Source organism: Lepidothrix coronata, unplaced genomic scaffold (genome assembly GCF_001604755.1).
Source record: "Lepidothrix coronata isolate B3197 unplaced genomic scaffold, Lepidothrix_coronata-1.0 Scaffold4, whole genome shotgun sequence".
NCBI classification, from domain to species: domain Eukaryota; kingdom Metazoa; phylum Chordata; class Aves; order Passeriformes; family Pipridae; genus Lepidothrix; species Lepidothrix coronata.
The window spans coordinates 7,286,991-7,304,865 of record NW_016690184.1 but is presented as its reverse complement, the minus strand read 5'-3'; the positions used below and the strand labels follow the sequence as shown (position 1 = coordinate 7,304,865).

At 37.4% G+C, this 17,875-nt stretch overlaps 1 protein-coding gene across 7 annotated transcripts in view; it reads right to left on the bottom strand.

Moving 5' to 3' along the window:
* Positions 1-17,875, bottom strand: part of BCKDHB (branched chain keto acid dehydrogenase E1 subunit beta) — a 153,217-nt gene that overhangs the window by 106,296 nt on the left and 29,046 nt on the right. For 5 of the 7 annotated variants that reach the window (XM_017825080.1, XM_017825072.1, XM_017825109.1 and 2 more), the window contains exons 7-8: positions 11,562-11,659; positions 8,246-8,356 (exon numbers count right to left, since the gene is read on the bottom strand). In XM_017825080.1, coding sequence (XP_017680569.1) covers positions 8,246-8,356; positions 11,562-11,659 — 209 coding nt within the window. Of the gene's footprint in view, positions 1-2,661; positions 3,088-6,257; positions 6,420-8,245; positions 8,357-11,561; positions 11,660-17,875 lie in introns of those variants that run through there. The other 2 variants (XM_017825119.1, XM_017825101.1) reach the window with 2 other exon arrangements.

Genomic DNA, 17,875 nt, shown 5'->3' with positions numbered 1-17,875 from the left:
ATAGTTCTAAGACCTTTGGAAAACATCTTAATGAAAAAAAAATCTTACCATAAAAAAATCTAACAATGTTTCCACTTGGAAATCTCTGCAGTCAATATAGTCTATGCTTGTATTACAAGCATTTCAGATTGCCTTCATGGAAAGCTCACTGTGAATAGAAAAATACTTACAAGAAGCCAAATACAATGCATTCTGCTGTTAATAAATATATATGCTGTTAGACAATAACTCACTAAAAAGCAGGTTAAATATTGGCATCATGAATTTCAACATTATCTTTAAAATCATTGCAGAAATACTTAAAACTACATTCCCATGAGGTAAAGGTTAATAAAGCACAAATAATAAGAATCTACAGCATCCAAAGTCTAAAAAAAAAAAGTAAACAAAAACAAACAAACAAAGAAAACAGTTTAAAAGAGCAGCTGGCTCAACCAAGTGATAATAGCAGGATAAATAGCTACAGGGCAATACTGTAGGGAAGCAATAATTATCTCTATGGAATAATGATTCATATATGATTACCATCACGGAGCTTCATCTCAACTACCATTAGCATTCAATCAGTTGCAAAGGAAAAAAAAAAAAAAAAAAAAAAAAAAAAAAAAAAAAATTGGAGTTACATTTAACTATAGACTATGTACCACTACTCATTTACTAGCACAAGTGCCTTTAAATTTGAAGCTTGTAATATGGAATGTGAGCAAAAAGGAAAGGAAGAATTCATGGATGGTATCATCGGCACTACACTCAATGTTAACAGAAACCATACACAAATGCCTTTTCTCTATTCAAGGTTTTCTATAATCAGATTCTTTCTCAAGTATCACTTATGAATACATATGTAAAAAGACTGAGAACCACTTTTATATTGGGAGGGAGAAAGGAGAAAACAGAACTGTATATACACAAACACCTCAGCACTGAAGTACTTTCCTGAAACAAGAAGCATAGGAACAAAAAACAAGGGTTCCATTCAAAGTTTTCTTGCAATATAGATGAGCAAAGATATGAATAATTAGTTTCTAAAATGGTTATGTATATATTCTCATAACTTTAAAATGACTGCCTGCAAGCATGGCTCCAGTGTTCTGCTTCTGGAAGCCAACGAACAGTCCACAGCACACTCTAGCAACCTGAAACTACAAGACCAAAAGACACAAGTTTCTTATGGAAACAGTGACAAACTGTCATCATGTAAGCAGTACAACTTTAATCATATTTTATAGGTACAAGATCCGTTCAGTAAGAAATCCAAGGAGCAACATGTAAAATGGCAAAAGTTCAAGAACAGACAGCCAAGAAACATAAATCTGATCCCAGGATACCTGTGCTACAACTATACAGTTTGATGCCTGGTGAGTGCATTCAATGCATAAAAAAACCACATCGGGCCTGCTGATCTTGATTTTCCTTTATTCACAGTCCAAATAGATGAAGTAAACTTAAAGGAATGGGAACAACAAGCTGGTAGACCAATAGGTCTGCTAGGACATGCTGGCTCTTAAGTATAGGACACCAATGATCTACTATTGAAAATTATTCAATTGCTGATGATGTCTGACTGAAATGCCACTTGTGCATTAAGGAGAATGCTCTAATACCTGCTGTAAAAATGGCTCCCATCAAAAAGCCTTGATGGAAAACAGACTCAGAGTTTGCCCCTGATCTGCTCCCCAGTGCTGTTCCCTCTGTGGAACTCTGCTTTCTCTTTTGCTCAGATTTGCTCTTTCCAATGAGCAGCAGATGGTTTTGCAGCTTGACAAGAATTTGTGCTGACCTCAATGGGGAGGTCTGCAGAACCCTGCCTAAAGAAGAGCAAAGCAACACCAAGTCCCTAGAATTACATACACCCCTTCCCCTGTCTGTAATAGTGTCCTAAAGAAGCAACTTCAGAATTACTATCCTTAACAATGTCAATCCATAAACTACACTCCTGCAAAGGCACCGCTATTTCTCCGCAAAATTCCAAGCTATCCAGGCTCACAGTAATCCACAAGCCCTTAATGTTGCAGGTCAGATTACAGTGCTTTTATTACTAAGTTATGAAGGAATAATTTTCCACATTTCTTTGCACTACAGTAGCAACAGTTCAGAGGAGGTTAAGATGACTAATTAGGTAATAAAACCAAATTTTTATCATTATGTGTGGCAAATACTTGTCTTTTAAATAATACAAAAGCATAGAAATGTGCATTTGCAAACTTTCAACTGCAAAAGTAAAAATGGCAGATGGATACTAATCAGTTTAAAGTTTAAATAACACGCTTGGCTCGATTCAGGGTGAAAAAAACCAGTAACTTGCAGAATCCCTTTAGAATACTTAATCCTGAGCTAGATTTCCCACTTCCAGTAACATAAGCATATTTTTCAATATAAAAACCACAACTACAGAATTTTACCCCGAATGTGACCAGTGAAGCACTGGGAAGTGTGCCACTGGCTTTTTAATCAATACCACACCACCCAACAGTCCATACACGGAAAAATCCGCACAGCCTAATCTATTTAAAGCTTCCAAGATAATCTGTTAAGTGTACAGAAGAGAATAAAACCTTGTCTGAAAACTTTATTTCTGAAAGGGAGAAAAAGTATCTTTAAACGGTTTCGGAGGTTTTAAAGAAAAAATTTTTATAGATATTATCTATACATCTCATGTTTCATTTTCTTTAGCAGCACCCTTCATGGTAGCTTAGTCTTTCAATAATAACACAGCTAATCAATTATGTAGTGTGAAAATGTCTGGATTAGGAACTGACATCTTTCCTGCACTAAATGCAAATGTCTGCATGCACAAGCAACAGCTGGCAGTCAGCACTGTATAGTCAAGGTAGAGGTTTCGTTATCAGCAGGGTATGTTGAGAAATACATTAATTTCATGTGTTCCTGTTTACACGTGAAGGTATAACAGAGAGAAATCTCTCTTGATCCCAGTCCACTCATACATGAATAAAACACACAGATGTAGGATGTTGATGTTAGAATAAACACAAGGAATGCATTCTCTCCCTCGGGGAAAAAAAAAATCAACTCCATGGACAGCTAACTCCTTTCTCTTTGAATCATAACCACTGCATCACTCCAGCCCTAGGGAAAAAAGCAAGAGCTTTAGTCAAAAATCAGCGAAGATTGTCAAAATGAAAGAGACCTACCAAATTTTTCACTGGCCCATGAAATGACATCATGCTCTGAAAATGTATATATAGACAAGAGGCTCAGTAATCTAAGAACTGTTGCATTTCCTAAGGAAGCACCAAAGGCAGCACATACTCAACAAAAGTTATGTGTCACTTTCTGACACATAACACAACTTTTTATGTTGATCTATACAGCTATATATTTGGAGTTGATGGTTTCAATCCTCTAGGGGTAAAGCACCAAGAAATTGCATCATGTCTCATTCAGAAGCAATACACCAGAGCTCTGAGCATATACAACCTGTAGAATCTACTCCATTTTTCTTGCAACAGACTTTAGAAAGATTACAGATCAGCATGTGTTTTAATGTATAAAAATATACATAAAACACACACAGAGATTCTTTCTTTTTATCCAAGCAAAGAGATTTCAGATATGTTTTTTAAACGGTCAACCACACATGTCAGCAGTAGATGTCATCTATGAGCTATATGAGGGTACAATTTATCTCACCTAACTTTACATTGCACTCAGTCAGGGCTTCCTTTTTTTTTTTTTTTTTAAGATCAAACTTGTAAACCATGACATTTCCAGAAGCCAATTTATCTCATCCAAAACCAGACTGCTGAAACAGCTGGGAATAATGACCCTCTAGGAGATATCCATTCTCTAGAACAGTTCTATGAGCTACTGTAACTAGCTCAAACTTCATTACTCATCCTTAGACATTTGAAGATTGACAAAAGAAAAATCTAGCCCCTGTTTGCACATTCACCAATCTCAGGAATTGTACCAAAAAGAAAGTTACAAGTATTCCTGGGATCCATTCAAAGCCCATAGTAGTCTGCTCCAGGCAGGTGCAACCTCATCTCCTTATGCAGAAGACAAATGCTAACCCATTTCAAAACTGAACATAATCTCAAAATCTTAAAAATGCAAATAAAATATCGGTAAAGTTAGGCAGCAATTTTATCTATGTTCACTATATTTATTCTTTATGTTTATCTATGTTTCACTCAGAGCTATATATTCATAAACATGCTCATAGGAGCAATGCAAAGTCAAAGCAGATGCTTAACTTGATGAGAAGAGGCCTCTGGTGGCAGTTGTGAAGTACAGTTCATAGTTCTAGGAAATATGGATTTTATAGAAAAAGCTACAGAAAGCAGATTAAGCAGTTAGGTTTGCCATGAAAATTCTGACATATGACTCCTCACCTCCAAAGCACTAACAATTTCAACCTACCCTTCTGCACGTCTACAGCAGTTGTCAAATTAGTCTTAAAGCTGCATATATTTCCAGCTAAGTAAGACTAAAATAACAGCCTTTACTGATCATAAAGGACAACCCCTCCCAGCAGTAAAACAGAAAGATGTGTTTTTATAGCAAAACCCAAAGTCCTGCTCTCCAACACCACACAGACTCCCATCAGCCAAGGACCATGCATCCCAGCACCAGCAGAAGAGCAATAAGGTTGCAGTGTAACACATGCACCATCCTTTTCCTCTGCATCCAACACAACAAAGAGACATTGGACATATTTCAAATACAGACGTACAAGATAAAACAAAAATGTTTATGGAGGCTGACGCAAGTAATAGCCTGAGGCAAAGGGCAGCCTGTAACAGGTTATACTTTGCCTATAGGTTGGACTGGAGTAAAAGCAATTCCATTTTCATTTAAGAGCCCGTAAAGAGAACATAAGCAGACCAACAGACAGCTGAGGACTTCCTCTGCCACAGCCAACTTTTCAACTGCTCTCTTGGCCCCTGACACTGGCATCTCAGGAAGGGAATAACAAGTCCCATCACACAAACTTGTAAGCCACTGTCAACTGCAACAGCTGACACAAGCAATTCCTCTTGGGATGAGGCAACAACAAGCACCTAGAACTGTAGTTTCCAACCTTCTGTTTACATTGGCAATCACCTTAAAAGCTGTCCAGAATGCAAATTAAGTTAAAAAGTTTTCAGTGTTGCATAATGTAACCAACTAATGCACAAATGCAAACCACTAATTATTTTCAGCTGAGCAAAACAGACAAGATCTACAGAAGAAGAGAATTTAACATTTCTCCCATCAGACTGACCGGTCTGCAGCCAAACTAACATAAGAGCAATGCTAAAAACATTTACTATTTGGTATTTATTATAATAAACAGCTGAACTGCCTAGCCAATGTGCACTGTACTTTTCTTGAAACAACCCTCTTAATGGTAAACAGATTTAAAGCCACAGGTCCATCTGTTCCATCTTTTAAAGGGATAGAGCACCTCTCCCATGAGGATAGACTAAGAGAATTGGGATTGTTCAAGTCTGAGAAAGAGAAGGCTTCGGGGTGATCAAATTGTGGCCTTCCAGTACCTACAGGGAGTGTACAAGAAAGATGGAGAGAGACTTTTTACAAGGGCATGTAGTGATAGGACAAGGGGGAATGGCTTCACACTGAGAGTAGATTTAGATTAGATAACAGAAAAAATCTTTACTGTGAGAGTGGTGAGTCACTGGAAGAGGTTGCACAGAGATGTTGTGGATGCCCCATCCCTGGAAGTGCTCAAAGCCATGCTGGATGGGGCTCTGAGCAACCTGGTCTAGCGAAAGGTGTCCCTGTCCACAGCAGAGGGGTTGAAACTACATATCTCTTGAAGTCCATTCTGACCCAAGCCACTCTATGACTCTGTGATCTTTTTACTTACGCTACAGCTACCTTAAAAGATGTCTAGAATGGAACAGGAGCTGAAAATCTTCATGAAGTATCTATTTTTAAAGAACATATTTGCAAAATATTGTACAGCTAAAGCTCTGTACTTCCTATGCACAGCTCCATTTTTTCCTGACAGCATTTCAGTGCAGTTTTAACCAAACAAAACAGACTTAACTGCTAATTCAAAGAGATGCTTTGTTTTCAAAGAACGACAACTCAAATCTTTAAAGAAGGAAAAAAATTTAGCTAAAAAAATTGAATTGTTTTACTTTTCCAGAAGAGGTTGTAAAGGATTTATTACAGCCGAAGTTTCTCTTCATATTGATGACTAAATCAACACATCTCATTTTTTACAGCTAGAAAGTACATCCAGGTAATGTGAAACACACTTCAAACAAACACGGAAAACATTTCAACTGAGAAGAGCAAATTTATATGAAGCAACTCATAGCTATACATGCAAGTACACAACTTGTTACACATCCACAACCGGGCAGCAGGACACTGTCAATCGCAGATTTCCAACATGGATCTTTCCTCCCATAATCTGCTCCTCCCAGTCCCTCAGGTAAATATAACTGTGGAGAAGTACAAGGTTTGCCACAGAGTAGCAGATCAATGGCTCATCTTTCCCTTTTTCACACTTAATATGTTTATGCTTTACCTGACCAAAAGCAAGGCCCTTACTGAGCAACCACAGAATAACAAAACACTTGTCTACACAATTAAGGCATTCCAAGTACATAGAGAGTCAGACAAGGAGGTGTGCGTGACCTGCCCCATTTAAATATCTCTACAATCTGAGTTAGCTGTAGATATGATACCATTATGCCTTAAATTAGAAACTGCAGGCAGAGAAAGTACTTGATGGAATCACACACCTTTTTCAATCCCATGGCTCTTCTCATCCCTATAGTTATCTTAACTCAGTACACTAGTTACTAGGCCTGAGTTAACAAAGCTGCAGACATCTGTCAGTTTTCTGAGTGATTTGTTCAGCAGCACAAAATGAGCTAGTGTACAGAGACTGAATAAGGACCCAACAAGTTGATAGCCAGGGTCCTGCAGGAAGCTCACAGCTCTAGCGTGCTAACCACACACCTTGTCCAAGTTTACACCAAGGGAGCCATTACTGCAAACTGAGGCATAAACCTTTGGCTATGCTTTAATTGTTAATGCTGTAAATAATGCAGAAAGAAAAGCACCTGCAGAACCTTTCAGAGCATTACAGTCCAAAAGCACATTCATCAGCATTGGTACTGCTGGATGGCACTCAGGTAGTAGTTCTTCTCTCATTTCTCAAGTAGCTTGACAAAACATGGTTTCATGGAAGAGACATAAGACTAATTTTCATGACTAACAATACTAACATTTAATTTGCAGAATCTAAGTTTATTAATGTATTTGTAACGTTAAAAGTACCTCACCAAACAGTTAGGTGAAAAATGAAGGAAAAAGATTACAGAAACTGAAAATAATGTCCAAATTGCTAAATCAGGACAATGTGAAAAAAAGATAATCATTGGGAGAGGAGAAATCAAGTTTTCCCCAATAAAGTTCTGTTCTAATGGCCTCAGATTTCTTTGGTGGGTTTTAGTGTGGCTTCGTTTTTTTTTAATTTTGACAAATGACACTTTTAAAAGTGTGCCTTTGGATTCTTACTTACATTTACAAAAACCTTTGGAAAATACTTTCCCTTCCATTTAATTCAAGGTCTTTCCTCCCAAAAGCTCTTAACTACTGAAGAGAAAACAGTATGGAGGAGGGAAGAAAGAGGTAAGCAGACCAAGGTATGTGTAAGTACAATAACCATTTCCCATGGTTTCGCAGTATATGGGAATTCAAATTCCAGTTTCAGCTGCCCAGTGTTTTGAAAGAAATGCTTTGCAAAATCAAAGACTTCCATAAGAAGACAAGGACTTCACAGCACCCATGAATTTCAAACTAGATAGTCTGAGAATGCTGCCTTTTCTCCCAAACCCAAGTATTCACATATCTTAAATCAAAACATTTATTTCTAGAAATACAGACAAACAAAACCAAGGCACATTATTGCACACCTAAAACTAGATAAAGGTCTTAGACTAAGACAACAGGAAAAAAAGAAAGATTTCTCCTGATCTTTTCAGACCTAAAGATGGCAAAGATAATACAGAGAGTCAGAAATCGTGGAAAACAAGTTTTCGAGTAGAAGTCTGATTAAATCCTGCCCTCTGTTTCAATGCAAAGAACATGAATTCTGACAATATTTTGAATCCTGAAACAATGTTTGGTCCATGTAATGTGCATTTACGCTGCATATATGATACAGAACAACACATATAATACAAAGCAAAAAAATGTAGGTCTTTAAAAAAAGCTTAGGTTTGTTGTGGTTTTAAATTAACGTGCACCATTTTCTTACCTTGCAAATGGTCTCTGTATCCCAGGGTAAGATGGTCCTCAGATCAATAACTTCACAGGACACACCAAGTTTTTCTTGAGCCATTGCTGCCACCTCTTTGATCACATGTACCTGAAAAAGCAATGTATTATCACCAAATAAACATGTAAATTCTGTTTAAGTTGTTCTAAATTATGCATATTCAAGCAGTGATTATATCATCTGCATGTTGAGCAGAGACCTTTCTCTTCAGTAAAAACCATTCATTACTCAGTTCATTCTTATTTACTACTTACATTATTCCTAGTATTTTAGCATCATTTCAAAAACTAACTTCACCAAAGAATCACTGAGAACAAAACTCTTGCTTTCTAGAAAAGTATCTTTCAGTGAAGAGTATCGGGCCTCACTGGTTTATATTTGTAGTTAGTTTGAATAAGTTTTAGAAGTTTTTTATTAGGACTGTAACTAAGCTAAGACCCAAATACTTCAGAGTAATGCATTTTGATGTAGCAGTCACAAGCAATCCTGCAGGAAGCATTACGTACATTCAAAAATTCTACACTGCACTATATTTGATCTCAGCCACAAAGCCGAGAGACGGTTCCAGTAGTCCCAGTAACTACACTTATTACAACACTGAAACAGATAGCTGACTGATCATCTCCAAAGCATTATCTTACAAACGGCTAGGAGAGAAAGTAAACACCACATAAAGTTACCTGTAAATATCCAGTCCTGACCCCCACAATCACAGGCTATGGGCATTAGTATGATAATATAACAATTTACTGGTCTTCCAGCAAATAGTTTAATACCACCATAACAAACATTGCATTATCTGATTACTGTAATTAACACTTTACTAAAACCAAAAAGTATTCCCCTCTAGCGAGAGGCTATTACTGAACCGGCATACAGATTATTCACCCTCCACCAGTCAAGGAATCTATTCAGTAGCATATGTAACTGCGTCACAGTAGATGTCAAACAATCCACATCTATTACCATCCTTTTCATAAGGTATAAGAGTGGAAATGAAAGCAATACTACATACCTTCAAAATTGTATCTTGACATTATGTTATAAAACACTTAAATAAAATGTGTTTCAAGCACTGGCTTCCCTAAAACAAATATTCGCAAGCAAATGCTCCAACATGGAAAATAACAACTGTTACAACAATAACTCAGATAATCCTCCACAAATATCTCAGCACGAAGTATTTACTTATGAGATATGAAGATAAAAAATTTCTAGATATGATGCTGCCAATAAACTCTGGGGCTCTCTTTATTGCTCAAATGTTTCATAATACAGGTTTTGGACTGTGACAGATGACCTCGATCAAGCAATTTTTAGACATAGTAAGGGGTTGGAGGCCAAATACCATCCCCAACAAGCAATTTGGATAAGGTCATCTTGATCTCAAGATCAAGGCAACAGAATTTAACAACATCGACATGGTCAGGCCCTGTCAGTTGCCTGAGGGTCAGAGAGCATTAATAAATTCTACACGGGGTAAAAAATATACACAGAAACAAGATGATTAAGGATTTAAACACACAACTACATCATGCAAATATGAGCAGCTAAACACCAAAGAACTGTTTTAAAAGGTATATCAATAGAAGCATTGTAATAATAGAAAGGAAATATAGCTTGCGGTATTTTTGTTTAAACTTCTAATACATCTGTACCTGTAAGGAGAATGTTTGAGAATGTTCAATATGGCACATGGGATGGATATTTTTGCCATTTCTCTGATGTAAAAGGGAAAACACTTACCTAGCTCACAGAGGATAAGGATTAGCTAAAGACAATAAAAGACTGAGCATAACTGGAGAGGAACTAATAGCCTTTGCTGTCCTTCACTAGCATCACCCAGGAAAGCTTGCATAAGGGAACCCCACTGGAGCAGCAGCCAAGCAACTCCCTTATGTTCAAAAACATACGAGAAGTTACCAGTGAGTATGTGCAATCACTCTGCCTACTGACTGTAAGTGTAGGATTGGTAGCACAATTAGCAAAGTTTAGGTACACAACCCACAAACATTCTCTGCACAAACTCACTGAACATATTTGACCTGCATAATCCTGGCACATCCAGAACATGCTGGATTTACTGCATATGTGTGAAACATCTGTCCCCATGCTGTATTACACAGCCACACCCATGGTTTGGTCAGTTCCTAAAGCTGGATTAGGGCTGCACATCTGCCCTATTACTATTCACATCAAAAGAAATGCCTGTCTTAACTTTTTCCAAGTACCAAAGTACAGAGGTTTCTTGAAGGGTGTTACTCCAAGTCCTCTCTGCACTACTGCCTATGGCGTAAATCAAGGATATCATTAAATCTCCATAGCCAGCTTCCAAACCACTACTTCATCAATATCCAATTGAGAGAAATGATACAAGTAAAGATATTTAAGAAGTCCATGATTTAATACTAGTGCAAAGTATCAGAAGCTAATAGGAATAACCACAGATATAAAGAAGATCAAATAGTCTGAGGACAAGGAAACTACCACAGAAAAGCACAGAAGATTACAAATTTCAAACAAAAGCCAAACAAAAACCAAACAACAAAGAAACTGATGACAACAAGAAGGCACAACCCCAGAGATCAATTCAATATTCTTGTGATGAAAGTTTAACGCTCTCTCCTCTAAAAGCTTCTCAAATACAATCAGGCCAAGAAAACAGCAAATTCTAGAAATTCCAAACTATACTGAAGTTTCTCTTTTCTATATTTCTGGAAAATGAAGGTGTATTTTCTTACCAGATTTTTCAATATTTGCACATCTTAATTTGGCAATGTTTGTATGTGTCCAATCATGTTCCTGAACAGCTTTGAAATGTAACTGTTAGAATCAAAACTATAGCAATCCCTATTTGTATTACATGTTCAGTGAATTTTTAACTCTGTGTAAAGGGAACCCCAGACTGCACTTTTTTAAATCCTGCAGTAAAAATCTATACTTTTCTTTCGGCATACTATTTTGAACTTTCCTTTCCCAGCACCTTCCTCAGAGTCACATCTCACTGCCCCGTTCTTAAATCTATCACTTTCATAATCATAGACAAATCATTAAACTCCTGCACAGGCTCTCTTCCACATTTCCAGAGTCATCTTCAAGCAAAAATGACTAATAACTTGCACAATAAAAAGCAGGTTTCATATAACTACAAACACTGATAAACGTTTATTCAAGCGTACAGTGATGGAAGATGCATGCAGTTTATCGTCTGGCAGGTGAGCTTGAATTCAAACATCACCTGACCCATGGCCTAGGCTTTGCTGGGTGACAAATAGTTTGTAAGAGTGTTACCAACCTGTGTGCCCCAAGCAACCATTGTCACATCACTGCCCGTCTGCAGCACCTCAGCTTGAGACAGTGGAATGTTGTAGGGCTCCACAGGAACTTGTTCCACTGAATAAATTTTTTAAAAAAGAGGAAAATAAGCGTTAGATTCCTCTGGTGTTCAATATTACCACATAAAAACATACACTAAAAATTTTCTTCAGTGTTACTGCCATCTAAAAAAATAGATCAAAATAATATTAAGTATTAGCATTCATTTCAAAGGTTTAGCTGTAATTCAAATTATTTTTAATTACACTGTTAAAAATACATTCACTGTAGAGTTTAATTTGTGTTATATACCACAATAAGATGCATATATACACATACAAAAGACAGTAATAAGTCCTGGTGTACAACAAGTCAAAATATCAGCATCAGATTTGGAGATGGACACTGCTACTTTTGATAAAAAAATGTCAAATAACCAGTGCGGTAAATTCTAATAACCATCAAGACAGTCTTGAAATTATACTTCAATACTCAGACAAGAAGGAACAAAGGAACAGTTGTGCCAGCACCCTCCTGATATCTGCCAAGAACAATGCTCCACATTTTTACATTTAAATTTAGGGAAAAATTTTCAGAATCTACACATAAAGGGTCAGCAAAAACTTCTCATTATAGCAATTTTAAATTAGTCAAAACCTTTTTGCTTTAAAAAAAGGTTATCTATTCACAAAAAATACACCAAAATTAGAGAGAGTAGGCAAAAATTAGGCATCTTATCTTCTCTATGAAAATAGGAATTATTTTTTTTTTAATTACAGCAGATGATTTTTTTTTCCTTGTCAGTAACGATACATAAATATCACATATTTCAGAGAAGCACAGAAGGGCTGAGGTACGAAGTGACCTCTGGAGATCACCTAGGCCAAGCCCTCTGCTCAGAGCAACGGCACCGGTCATTCAGGGCCATGTCCAGTTAGGTTTTGAGTATTTCCATGGTCAGAGACTCCACATCTTCTCTGGGCAGCTTGTTCCTGTATTTGATCACCCTCACGGTAAAAATGTTTTTGTCTATGCTTACGTTAGAGATATCTCACTTTACCTGAACAGGCACAGAAGGGACATACATATTAACTAAATCAATCTTTCTAAAAATATAACAGGAAATTCTTTTTCAGCATAATTCAACAACATATGTTCATTTAACCAAAGAAAAAAATTTTAAAATGTATTTTAAACACAAGGTGCTTTTCAATATAGCAAAAAACCAGATCTATTTGCAAACAATTTTAATGTACTAAAATATCAGTGTCTTTCTGCATTAATTTCTTTGAATAACAAGTGGCTAAATGAATATAGGGCTGGGAAAGAAAGAGAAGAAAGGCACATCTAGCACTTGCTCACTGCATTTTACTGGTTGACAGTAAAGCAAACCAGGTTTCTATGGATTTTGCACATGGTAAAACTCCAGGCAAAAGAAAGAGGTTCTGAAAGATAACAAAACCCACGACTGTACTAATTGGCTTTGCAGAACTGTCTTTGTCATGAGATGGTCATCTACATGAAACCTGGAGAACAAGAAACTTAAAAATATGCGATGGGACCCTTGAATGGAAACCCAGGCAACTGACATGAAGGAGAAGGTTTTGAAGTCAGTGGGATGCACAAGAGGAAGAATTGGAAGGTGTACATGATACAAAAAAAGAGCTTTTTCTCTGTGCAATGGTTCTATCCACTCAGGAAAATTAAATATAACATAAAATTACACAAATTAACGAGTTTCTTATGATAGCTAAACCATTCTGCAACAAGATATCCATTAGATGAGCTCATCTATAATTCCTGACAATTTTAAATGCAAAATTCAGCTCAGTCAAAAATTTATAGGGAGGTCCAGATTTGGCAGGATTTTCTTTATATGCCTTTGCAATAACTCCTCTCCCCACTAATAATGATGAAAAGTAGCATATGAAACTATTCTATGAATATTCTTTCATAATAACTATCTAAACCAGGATGACAATGTTTACATACAAAGCAGCCCAATCACCTATTACTGAAGAAATAAAGTATTTTAAGTCATGTTTCAAATAGAGCAACTAATAAAAAGTTGTAATTATCAGCAAAAAAGGGCCATCACATTAATTTTAAGAGGCTTCAACATCTGTTGGTTTTTCTAAAGGAGCAGCCTGAACAGCAAAAGAAAACACATTTTCTCATCTTACCTGTCTTGTCTCTATAACAACCAGTGATGCAAGTCGTATTTATTTCTACACCACCAATGTCATATATAGTACAATTAAATGAAACTGAAAAGGTCAAAAAACATTAGAGTAGGTTCTCCACAAGATGTCTAAACCTGATAATGTCAAGGTGACTCATCTTCTCCTTTGATTCACAACCATTATGTGCTCTTGACACTGCACAGGCTGTTAACTACTTTTCATAAATCAAAGCCTCCTTTTTCTTTTTAATTCAGATATTTTCTTAGTATCTCTGACATTTACGGGGACGTCACTACAGCACTTTCAATAACATCATTATGTCGTAAGTTAAATAGCAACAGAGTTCTCTCTATATATGTGTACTTGCATACTTAACTCTCTATTTTTACCCAGAAAGGTTTACGTTTCTTTTCTCCTTTCTAATATTATTGAAGGACAACTAACATACACAAAACTTCTGAAGAACACTTGTATGGTGATGTGGAAGAAGATAGCATCTGCTCCTTTAAGGGTGTCTGGACAAGGAACTTTTTAATGCAAAAGGGTATAGAGGAAGAGGAAGAAGCCATAAGGAAGAACACACAGGGACACAAACCTAACCACCAAAGGATGAGGGTGGCAGTTAGGAGAGCCAAACCTGCTCAGTCTCACTTACTGATAAGGGTATGAGGAATATGGGAGTGTTTCTTTCAGTAGAACTATCTTATGAGGACCTTGCCAAACAGGATGATAAAGAAAAAGAAGAAGCTCTAAACAAAATATAAAGACACAAACTTGAAAATAAACACAGCAAAGACAAGAAACAAATTTGGTCAGGAACACTCAGTGAAGGACTATCAAGAAACGATGGGCATACCAGGAACTTGCAACTGATAAGCATGCAAACCTGAGGGTCCAGGGAATTGGAGCAAGTGTGGAACTAGACCAGCTGATGAGGGCATAAGAAGGTGAATGGGGTTGACAAGGAGCAAAACGGGGAAGAAACAGAAAGGGTTATAGAAGGGGTCAATTGCACATAAAACAGGGCTGGTCAGCACATTTGTCTGACTGAGCCCTGTGCCTCATCACGGTGGTCAGTCCCAGCTTCTTTGGAAATCCTGTCCAGTGCAAGGACAGTGTGCTGCAAGGACTAAGTAGCAGCTGCTGATGAGACAAATATGAGAAGACAAGACACTGGGCCAGCAAGTGGAAACAAACCAGGGTGCAGAAACCTGAGCCTGCGTGTGACCAACAGGAGCAAGTAGGGGTCCTGGTCACCAGCTGCTGGGAATAACATGTGGCCCAAACACGAGTTACCAGGTCCTGTGGGAACCACAAAGGGCTGCTAGACTGGCTAAGATCCTTCACTCAAGAGTTTTGAAAGCTAAAGAGCCATCCGGGGGACACTCACTGTCATTCCCACTCCATATATGTACAACCAAGTTGGGGTGACACTGCCATAACTGTCCAGGGAAGTCAACAAAGAGTAACAATGAGCACTCCAAAGAGCCCAGGTACACTGAGGAACAGCAAGTCCTCTGCTAAACAAACTGCTAGCAAAGTGGGTGACTGTGTTAGAGAAATAGGCACATGGGCTTAACCACAAATGCAGCGCTGTCCTGCTTCACAGTATGGGAAGTACAAATCTGCAGTTATTAGCTACAACTATGGATGGTAAATATACTTCTTTTTCTTTTCTGATCTAGCTACTGCTTTGTGATATGTCTTACATACATATATAGCTACTTATACATATATTCACATAGATAACAATATATATACACCTATACATAAAATCACGTATCTGTACATGGGGACTATTTCAACTTGTTTGCACACTATAGCTAATGCATAATATGAAACTTATCAATTGTATTTCATTCAAACAAAATAGTGCTCTTCTGTAACTTCTAAAATGTACTATTAACAGATACCCAGGCAAAGTTTAAGATCCAGCTCTGGGGTTGTCTGCACAGGAAAGACATAGAGCTATTGCGGCAGGTCCAGAGGAGGGCCATGAAGATGATCAGAGGGCTGGAGCACCTCTCCAATGAAGACAGGCTGACAGAGTTGGGATTGTTCAGCCTGGAGAAGAGAAAGCTCCAGGGAAATTTATTGCAGCCTTTCAGTACTGAAAGGGGGCTTATAAAATAGTTGGAGACAGACTTTTTAGCAGGGTCTGCTGTGACAGGATGAGGGGTAAAGGTCAGTTTAGATTAGATATAAGTTTTTTACAATGATGGTGGTGAAACACTGGAACAGATTGCCAACAGAAGCTATGGATGCCCCATCCCTGGAAACACTCAAGGTCAGGTTGGACAGGGTTCCAAGCAAGCTGATCTAGTTGAAGATATCCCTGCTCATTGCAGTGGGGGTTGGACTGGATGACCTTTAAAGGTCATTTGCAACCAACACTATTTTATGATTCTTTGAACTTAGCTTTAAGCCCATTACCTCCTTTTGGCGTTGTCAGGGCTCTTGGATATTTAAGGTGTGAGTTATTTTTTGAATGAACTGGAAAACATTTCTGAAACATTCTTGCAAAGTTGTCCTTCACTTTGGAATTTGCTTTTTCTTCTTGGTTCATCGCAGTGTGAATATGGTGAACTTAAGGCAATGCTACTTTGATATTCACCTGGGATCCACAAGGATGACTAAGGTGAAGACTAAAGGTCTGTATTTACTCTTGTATCTTTTGTGGGCATGTTTGGACAGCAAATATTCATATAGAAATTAATGTTCATTTACTAACATGGTTAGTTTTACCACATGTCTGAACAAGCATACAACATATTTGAATAGGCAAATTTGTGTTCATTTGTGAAGACATTTGGGTAATCTCATTATTCCAAAAATATAGCAAGCAATCACACTTTCCATGTGCTGGTTGCACTGAAATATTTTGTCCTACAGCTCTGATTTACCTTGGAGACCAGACTTATAATTCAAAACACTTTTGAAGATTCTTTTCTCTTTTGTACAATGTCTTTACTGTTATGGGGGAAAAAAAAGCTATGCTTGAATGTTGCAAAACCTGCCCTGTCATCAGCAAGCAAAATAAAAAACCCAAACAAACAAAAACAAACAAAAAAAATGAAAGCAATTAGTGGGCCTATATAGCTCCTTGGAGGTATGCATCAGATGCAAAATCACAGGGCTGGTTCTGCACAAGGCCTCATATAAAACAGCAATGACCTGGCATCCTGCTTAACATTCTGGAGATGCAACTTCAGGCTATACATCCTAAGCTAGATATATATGACCTTTTATCTCTGGCATTCAACATCTAATTACAACAATAGCAACACTTGGGAGCAGAAGCATAGGACATAGTTTTGTGGTGGTTGGGGTGTAGTGGATGTGGGATTTTTGTCATTTTTTGTTTGGTTTGGTTTGATTTTTTTGTTTGTTTTAAACAAAGCATTATTAGCTTCAGCCAACATGAATAAGGACAGGGATCCTGTGTTTTAAAGACTACCCCACCTACACCCTATTTTCAGCTGTATTGTATATAATTCTGAATATATTAACAACTCTAAAAAGAAAATTCTTAGACAAATGCTTAAAGACCTCATAAGGAGAAAGAAAATTCAATTAGAGGAAAACGACAAGGCTCAAAAGCCTACATTAATTTTACAGATAGAAAATCCTCCTTCCCATTAACATCTTTGACACCTTATTTTTTCAATGATGTTACATGCCCACTGTAACATCAATCACAAAGCTCTCTGAACAAACACATCTATTCAACATGAAGCTAGAACAAAAAGAAATGTTATGGTAGGGGCAATACAATTTCACTATTCAGTGCTTGGCCATCATGATGGAAATAAAGAAAATTAATTTTTGTCTGGAACAACGAGGTCCCAGATCTTAGGTGGAGTTCTATACCATGCCACGATGATCCTGGTCCATTTCTGAATCCACCAGGCCACTTTCTTTCAATGGTGGAATTATAAGAAACCCTGACCATGGCCAGCAGCATAAGAATGAACTCCAACAGAGATTAATTTCATAGGAGAAACTCCCAGACACCAGTCATCTTCCAGTTCAAGCTGACCCAAAAAGGAGAGCTTAATAGTTGGGATGATGAACTAATGAAACCGAGGGAGAGGTTCGCAATGAAAATAAA